General features: G+C 45.1%; 1 protein-coding gene across 3 annotated transcripts in view; it reads left to right on the plus strand.

The window, feature by feature from the left end:
* FDFT1 (farnesyl-diphosphate farnesyltransferase 1) overlaps positions 1-6375 on the plus strand; it is a 31131-nt gene extending 24756 nt beyond the window's left edge. For all 3 annotated transcript variants that reach the window (XM_059177346.1, XM_059177345.1, XM_059177338.1), the window contains one exon: positions 5788-6375. In XM_059177346.1, coding sequence (XP_059033329.1) covers positions 5788-6009 — 222 coding nt within the window. In that variant the 3' untranslated portion in view covers positions 6010-6375. The remainder of the gene's footprint in view (positions 1-5787) is intronic.
* Positions 6376-9210: the final 2835 nt, after the last annotated feature.

Below are 9210 nucleotides of genomic sequence, written 5' to 3' on the forward strand. Positions count from 1 at the left end.
GGATCAAGCTCTGAGTTGGGCTGCCTGCTCAGTGGGGAGTCTGCTTCTCCCACTTCCTTTGCCCCTCTACCATCTCTCTTTCAAATAAATCAATAAAATCTTTAAAAAAAAAAAAAAAAGAAGAAGAAGACAGAAGACCACATTAAAAAAAAATCCTAAAATTCTTTTAGTGACTAGGTACAATGTTTAGCCATTGATCAAAAAAATTGCTACTAATGAGACTTGGGGACAGTCTTGTTGACCGTATCGCCAGCACTTCCTCTGAGCTTGCTGCGCGCCTGGCATAGCAATTGACTAGGTGGGTACTATTAATATCAAGGAAACCTGAGGCTGGAGCCATAATTTGGGCCTAGATCTGGCTGACTTCCGAGCCTGTGCTGTAAGCCACAATCCTAAGGGGTTTGGGTTACGCTTTCGAGAATGAATAGTACCATAGTAGTTACTTTTCCTTCATTTTATATAAATGAGAAACCTTTTATGTAATATGTAGTTCAGAGAAGATTTATTTGAGTCCAGAGGCTGCAACAGAGGGTGGTCCACACAGCTGAAAATAGCTCCTGGCCCCTTTAAGAAAATTTGCAGACCCCCAATTCAGGGAGTCAGTTGTTTAAAGCTACTCCAGTGAAACTCAGTGTAATTTGGGGGACACATTAACGCTTGAGTTGATTTGACTAAGAAAAATCTCTGAAGACTTCTGAGTCTGAAGGAATAAAATGTAGTAATGGTTTTGATGTCAGCATGAATGAAATTTCAAGTTAACTTTTTCTATCAAGTCCACAAGTTGTCTAGCTTTTTTTTTTTTTTTTTTTTTTTTTTTTTTAGGATTTTGTTTATGTTGAGAGAGAAAAAGATAGTGCACATGAGTGAGGGGGAAGGGCAGAGGGAGAAGCAGACTCCCTGTCTAGCAGGGAGTGCAATATGGGACTCCATCCCAGGGCCCCTGGATCAGGACCTGAGCTGAAGGCAGACACTTGAATGATTGAGCTACCCAGGCGTCCCAGCTGCCTGGCTTTTTGCTGCTATCCAGATACTAACACTGATCAAGTCTGTCCTTCGCAGGAAGACAGGCAGGCACATTTATTCTGTCAGGTTTCTGGGCCTAACAGGTGGTAACCAGAATGTCCTTGCAGGGGACTTGAAGGCTTTCCTCACGCAGCTCTAGTGTTTAAAGGAACAGTCAGAGGGACAGCCGACCGTTGCAGAGTAGGTGGGCTCTGCTCCTCATGTCGTGGGTCCTCTGGAGCAGCCACAGCTTCAAACCACTCTGATTACCTGTCAGCAGCTGGCGAGAAGCTCCGCCAGCTATTTTGGGACAGAAACAAATGCTGAGGCAAAGAGCCAGAAACTATTACTTCTTTCTCTGCCAACGCTTACTCCTTGGCGAGGGCGATCTTTTTCAAGCTGGCACTGCTTCCCGACTCACCCTGCGCTGTGGTTCGTCTAGAGCATTGCCCTGCCTTTACCAAGCTCTCCAGGTGATCACCTGTGAACCGAAAGTCTGAGATGCCATATTGTACTCCCCGTCCTGTCCTCCTCAGCTGGCACTGCTTTCACCATGGGAGGAAGTGCGAGATTGTGTGTTGTGTGGCATGAACCCCCTCCACTCCTCTGTGTCCTCTGTGTCCACCTCTCCTGGGTGAGCCTTAGCCCTCCTGCTCTTCTCTGTCACCCCTAGATCCACCACCTCGTTATCCAAAGCCCCCCCTACCCCAATCACTCCTCATGTGCACTCAGGCCACTCTGCTTCCAAAAGGGAACAGGTCATGGCTCTGGCTTGACTTTGCTCCTCTCTACCTACTCCCCTTCCCACTCTCCCTCACAGTTAAGCTTCTCAAAAGATACATGTACTTCATGTTATTTATTCCCATTTTTTTCTTTAACCCACCTCATGCTCGCTGGCTCTTTTTCCTACCTTGTCATGAGACTTTTCTTACTAAAGTGATGTGATGACCTTCTAATGACTAATTTTGAAAACATTCTCCCCGGTCCCACTGTTTTGACCCTGTGGATCTTTCTTACCTTAAAAGCTCTTTCCTCTTTGGGCTTCTGTGACTCTGGCCCCCAGTTTAACATTTTACCTGTCAGTCGACTCCTTTGCCTTTCTGGCTTCTTATTATACTGGTATTTCCTGGAGTTCTGTCTTTGTTTGCATTTTTTCTCACTGCACAAAAGCTTTCTGGTATTCTCTTCAATGGCCAGGCTTCTTTCTCCACTACACACTTGTCAGTCCTGACTTAATTAGTCCAGCTCAGGACTTGGTCATAAACTTTTTCTTTTTTTGGTTAATGATATTATCATTCACCTAATCACGGAATCCAGATAACCCAGGCTCCTCTTTATTCCCTCTAACCCTCATCCATATGAAACTCCACATCCTGCCTATTCTACTTAAAAGCTTTCTTACTTATCAGAGTTTTACATGCATTACCCTCTGACCAAGCAATTCTAGGGCTTTATGTACAAAATTAGCTAGAAGATGTCCAGAGGTGTTTGTTGTAACATTTTGTTCTCAGTCCTTATTGGGAAGGAATTGATTAAATTTTAGTACATTCACGTTATGTGGCTTGTGTTTAGAAACAGAATGACATCATTTTCTAGGTTCTGGCATTAAGAAATGTCCATAAAAAATTACGTGAGTGAAAAAAGTCAAATTGCAACATAATCTATTTATAATCTATTTTAAAAATAAAATTGTGTATAATTTTATATGCACAATGTAGTCATGTATTTATATGTTATATAGAACGATAGTCATTTTTTAAAAGATTTTATTTAATTTATTTGACAGAGAGCACAGCAGGGGGAGCGGAAGAGGGAGAAGCACCTCCCTGCCAAGCAGGGAGCCCAATGTGGGGCTCGATCCCAGGACCCTGGGATCATGACCTGAGCTGAAGGCAGGCACTTAACCAATTGAGCCACCCAGACACTATGATTTTCTAAATCATAGTCATTCTATGTAGTATATAGAATATATAATAGATATATGCATTTTATGTGTTTGTATATAGTTATATTTGCACATGGCAACAGGTATAAAAGTAACTACACCAATTTATGATGTTATTATTATAGAAGACATTTATACATTTCTATATAGAGTTTTAGGGCATAGTGAAGAAAGGTATAAAAGGTATAAAAGGTATAAAAGCCTATGGCTGAGAGAGTAGTATAAAGGAATTCTGGTTTTTTTATTTTATTTTTGTATTGTTTATTTGTTTTGAAGATCTTACTTGTTTATTTATTTATATTATTTATTTATTTTTAAAGATTTTACTTATTTATTTGTCAAAAAGAGAGCACAAGCAGGGGGATTGGCAGGGAGAAGCAGACTTCATGCTGAGCAAGGAGCCTGATGTGGGACTCGATCCCAGGGACTCTGAGATCATGACATGAGCTGAAGGCAGATGCTTATTCGACTGAGCCACCCAGGCACCTCTGAAGATTTTATTTGGAGAGAGACTGTGAGCATGCCTGCAAGCAGGAGGAGGGAGCAGAGGGAGAGAGAATCCCAAGCAGACTCCCTGCTGAGTATGAAGCCCAATGTAAATGACTGGATCTCACGACCTTTGAGATCATGACCTGAACTGAATTCTGGAGTCAAATTTTAACTAACTGAGCCACCCAGGTGCCCCTGTATTGCTTGTTTTTTACAACTGTAACTCCATCATCTAAAATATTTATTGAAAGAGGGGTGCTGGGGTGGCTTAGTTGGTTAAGTGTCTGCCTTGAGCTCAGGTCATGATCCATGGGTCCTGGGATCCAGTCTCATATGCCGCTGCCTGCTCAGCAGGGAGTGCTTGTCCCTCTCCTTCTGCCCCTCCCCCTGACTCATGCATATGTGCTGTTTCTCAGATAAGTAAAAATCTTTTTAAAAATTTTAAAACATAAAATTTTTTAAGAAGAAAGTAAAGAGGAAATTGTAGTTTCATCCCAGTTTCTGTTTTTCTCTAAAACTGTTCTTGGTAGCATAGTATTAGATATTAGATATTATTTGCATATTTCTGTAGGCTTTTTTTTTTTTTAAATTAAGTGAGCTCTGTGCCCATTATGGGGCCTAAACTCATAACCTCAAGATCAAGAGTCACATGCTCTCCCAACTAGCTAGCCAGGTGCCCCTGTAGGACGTATTCTTTTATTTTCTTGTTATTCTAGATTGTAGCTATGCCCTTTTGGTGGAGAGGTAGGAGGTTGGCAAGAATATAATATATGGAATATATTCTTGCCAGGAAAAAAATACCTATTATATAATGAGAATTTTGGGAAAAATTTATTTAAAAATACGCCTGCTCTGTCATCTTCCTTCTCTTTGCCTCCGTCTCGGCTCAGATCCTTGTTACTTCCCACCTGCATCGTCTCTTATCTGCTCTGTCAGTTTGAGTCAGTGGCCGTTTGAGCAGGGCCTCCTGTGTGCCAGGCACGGAGCTGGGCTGGAGGCAGAAAGACCAGTAAGATGTGGTTCCTTTGAGACTTGCAATCAGGGAGACTCATAGCTGAATTCAGTGTTAATTGAGAAGGTAGGAGTATGTGCAGGAGGGGGCATGTGACCCAACCTGGGGGTTCAGGCAGGTTTTTTTTTCTTTCTTTCTTTCTTTTTTTTTTTTTTTTTAAGATTTTGTGTATTTATGTGAGAGAGAGCGAGCGAGAGAGCATGAGATAGGGGAGGGTCAGAGGAAGAAACAGAGTCCCCCGCTGAGCAGGGAGTCCCATGCTGAACTTGATCCTGGGACTCCAGGATCATGACCTGAGCCCATAGAGCAGAGCTCAACCAAATGAGCCTCCTGGTGCCCCAGGGCAGGTTTCTAGAAGACTTAACACCTAATTTTGAGACTTGGGCAGCAGATAAGAGTTGGCCAGGTATCAGAGCGTCACAAGGGCATTCTGGGGGTTGTGGGGGGATGGTGTGAGCGAAGAGGGGAACAGAAGCGTGTAGAGTATCACGTGAGTTGTTCCAGGTGGGCAGCAGCAGATGAAGCTGAAGAGGTTCAGTGGGCCCAGGTCATGGGTGGCCTTGTGCTCCATGTCCCAGAGCTCACATCTCAGCAGCCCATGGGGAGCCAGTGGGGGTGTCAAGCAGAGGTTTCCATTTCTTTGGTGACGGTGTGGCAAGCAGGTGAATGGACTTCAGGATTCAGTAGAGTCAGAGCTCAGTTTGGAGGCTGGTCATAGCTCAGATGAGAGGCATCGAGGCCTCAGCTTAAGCTGTAGTTGGAAGCATGGACATGAGGCCTGGATTCAGCAAATGCTCTGGAGAGTTGCGGAGGGAGTAGGAGGGCCAGGAGGCACCGAGAGAGGGTTCTGGGAGGACTACTCTGGTTCCCAGCTTCTGCTCTCAATTTTCCTTGTCCAGCCTGTGGTCCACACCACAGATTCCATCTTGTCTGGCTGCGTCTGCCCCGTCTTTTCAGTGGCCTTTTCGCTGCTGTGTGAGCAGAGCTGTCAAACCCTGCTGACATTCCCAGGCTCCACCGCCCCCCCCCCCCCCATGCCCGGCTCTGTGTGAGGCCCAGGGAAGTGCAGCTCTATGCGGTGGCTCCCCGGGGGCAGGGACTTCCTGGTGCTCTCGAGGACAGGCTGCAGGACAATACAGGCCTCCATGGACAGTCCTGCCGTATTAGTGGAGTGACTTTAAGTTATTCCTTCCGTGTTCTCTGAGCCTGTTTGCTCATTGGTAAGAGGGACATAAAATGTCCCTTTGTAGGGTTATTGTAAGAAGTAAATACAGAAGGTGTTTATAAAGTTCCTAGGACTCATGAAGTGGCACTTATAATTTTCTCCTTTCTTTGGCAGATTTATCATAGAATCCCCAGCTCAGACCCATCTTCTGGTAAAACCAGGCAGATCATCTCCACCATCAGGACCCAGAATCTTCCTAATTGTCAGCTGATCTCCCGAAGTCACTACTCCCCTCTTTACCTGTCATTTGTCATGCTGTTGGCTGCCCTGAGCTGGCAGTACCTGAGCACGCTGTCCCAGGTCACAGAAGACTATGTGCAGACTGGAGAACACTGATTGGGTCTTAGTCTGGAAGCTCAAGTTCACCATGAAATGGATTGGCCTTTTCTTCAAGGAGAAGGATATTGGTACCCCTTGTCCTCCCCCTTTTCCCTCCTGCTTCAATCCCTGAAAGAACTCTGTGGACTTGGGACTTTTAGGAACTGTGACGTACAGTCAAGAAGCTAAGAATAAAAGGGAAGGCTACCTCACCCTCAGCAAGCAGGCCCTTGTGCACGGTGCTCCCCTCTACGCACCGTGGCCGGCAGCAGAGGGCCCCTCACTGCAGGTCAGGGGACATGGTGGCCTATGGGGCTGCTGAGAGATCTTACTTAGTGTGAATCCTAGCTAGCATTATAATTAAATGTATTTAATTTGAAGCAACCTTGGAATATATGTCCTTGTACAAAGTGAAGTGATTTTTCTTGGTTGGGTTCCCATTTTTCTCATTTTGTTTCCTTCAGTTGATTTGAATGTAGTAGACATCCATCTTTGTGGGTTTAGGCAATGGCCCCAGGTTTCCTAAGAATGCAGACTGTCTTCTGCTCATGAAGGCTAAGGACTGACTGCTGGGGGTTCTGGAATCGCTTCCTGGTTTAAAAGGAGGTTAGCTTTCAGAAAGAAACTGCAGGATTGCTTTGGGCACCATCGTAGAAGACTGGCCTCCAGTTAAGGCTGACTTTTTAAGTAGACATCATATCTCAAGATGTGTTTGTAATAAACAACTGAATTGCTTTGCATTTGTTGAGGGCAGCTCATTTGAAAGCCTGGGTGCACGTGGCAAATAAGAACACAAGAATGAAGTTAGTGATGGAGGGACATGGCCCCATGGAGCCAGCCAGAGCAGGACCAGGAAGAAGGATCCAACTGCCTGGGCTCTGCACGCTGTGCCCGCTGGAAGTGAGCGTGTGGCAGCCTAGCCGCCTCTGCCCGCTTGTGACCTGCACTCCCTCTGCCGGCCTGCTCTCACTTTGGCCAACTCTGCTAGCTGCATGCAGAAATCTTAACCATATCCAGGTTTTATGTGGTTTTTTTTTTGTCTTTTGTTTCTTTTTTAAAAAGTCACCAGTTTATACATGGAGGTCTCAAGATAGGCAAGATGGGTTTTCACTTGGTGGGCTGGAAAGCCAAAGGGCATTTAGCCTCATTCTTCTAGCATCACTGTCTGCCTTTAGCCCCACACAGGCCAACGGGGTGTGAGGCACACTCCTCCAGTGACTTACTGCGAATCTCGGCCTGGGCCGGGGAGGACACGGTCCCTTCAAAGGGTGTTTGGAAAAGCCCCCCAAGCTGAGGAATCACTGGTGTGGGGCATGAAAGTACTTTCTGGAAGCCATTCATGCTCTCGGTGTATGTAGCCTGCCCTTATGCAGTCCATTGTGTGGTTGTTTAATCATGGAAGCTGGGGGTTTTCCCTGGCAGGAATGCCGGCCTCTGGTGATTATACACATACACCAATTTCCTCCTTGTCCTCGGCTGCCACCAGACACAGTGGCTTAGTTTTAGTACATGGCACCTGCAGTGAACTGGTTCACTTGAGGTCCTGGACAAACTTGTCACCATGCTGAAGTCAGGCACTTGCGACACGGAGTACAGCTCTGAGCTGGGCTCCTAACAATTTAAGCATCAGAACTTGGTTTCAGATTCCAAGGTAGGTGGTTTCTACACATCATTTCTACACAGAAATGATGGATGAGTTCTCTACAGCCTGTGTAGGACAGAGGACAACCTGGTAGAGTCATGGTCTGAGGTGGTTGTACTGGAAGGTTTCTCTCCCAGCTCAGTGATGACCTGTGGGACTTTCTGAGCTTCTAAATGGTTTAGAAGACCTAGGCCCCTCCCAGCTACAGAGTTATGTGACTTTTACTATCACTGACTTGTGCAAAGTCTTAGCTCTTGTGCCCGCTCCTGGGTGCTTTGGAAGATCATTTTCCTTCTAGAGTTCTCTATCAAAATTGCCGGGTAAAATACAGGATGACCAGTTCAACTAGAGTTTGACACCCTAGTTTTTGTTTTGTTTTAGTATAATTATGTTGCAAAATTATTGCACAGGATGTATTTCTACTAAAAAATTATTTGATCTGAAATTTAAATCTGATTGAGCATCCTTTGTTTTTGTTGAATCTGGCAACCCCATCCTCCGCTCCACACTTTAAATCAATCAGATATATTTATCTTTGGCCTCTAGTCTACTTGATTTTTACTTACAGAGGAATATTTTAGCTTTCCCTAGAGTATCTGACACATCTGAATCAGGGCTCTAAATTTAAAAACTCCGTTACAATGGACAGGAGTAGAAGCCTGCTCTGCACGTTTTTTTTTTTTTTTTTTTAAAGATTTTATTTATTTGACAGAGATCACAAGTAGGCAGAGAGCCCGATGTGGGGTTCAATCCCAGGACCCTGGGATCATGACCCGAGCCGAAGGCAGAGGTTTTAACTCACTGAGCCACCCAGGCGCCCCGTTTTGGGAGCTTCTAAGGCTCCAGATAGACCTGCACACATGCACACCCATCTCTGTTTGGGGAAGTGCTTGGAGCAATTACTGGGAAGCCCGATTCTGTCTGAACCATTTCTGTGGGGCTAGCATGCACGTGTGTGTTGGGGGAGGAGAGGAGGCTAGCCATTTTGTTAATTAATCTTAGCAGTTTGGGAAGCAGAGCTCTAAAGCTGTGGTTCTCCCAACTTAAGCATCCAAACTACCTGAAGGTCCCAGATTGCTAGGACAGTTTGTATCTCAAACCCCGAAGCATTTTTAACAAGTTCTCAGGTGATACAAATGCTGGTCAGGAGCCCAGTTTGAGAACCATTGCTCTAAGGCCTTACTTTTCAAACTTTAATGAACATGTGAACCAGCAGGAGTCTTGTTAAATTGCAGGGGCAGATTCAGAGCTCTGGCCCAAATTCCACATTCTAAGGTGCTAGGTGTCGGCCCTGCTTTTGGTCTGAAGCACAGCTATCTGACACATTTTCAGAGTGGAAAAGCAACTATGTGCCCAAGCTTCGAAGTCTAAACTATACCCACACCCTCTTCTGGGTCATGAACAAAAAGGCACGGTGCCTTCCATTGATTGAATACCTCGTTCCAACAGGCACCCGAGAAAAGCATACCACTTGATGAACTGAGGTGACAGATTGGTCAATGAGGTAATTTGAGGTTTATTTAAGTATTGACATTGATCCCAATCCTAAACAAACATTGCTGGTTTTGTTTTCTAAC

The sequence above is a fragment of the Mustela lutreola genome, chromosome 1 (genome assembly GCF_030435805.1).
Source record: "Mustela lutreola isolate mMusLut2 chromosome 1, mMusLut2.pri, whole genome shotgun sequence".
Lineage (NCBI taxonomy): Eukaryota > Metazoa > Chordata > Mammalia > Carnivora > Mustelidae > Mustela > Mustela lutreola.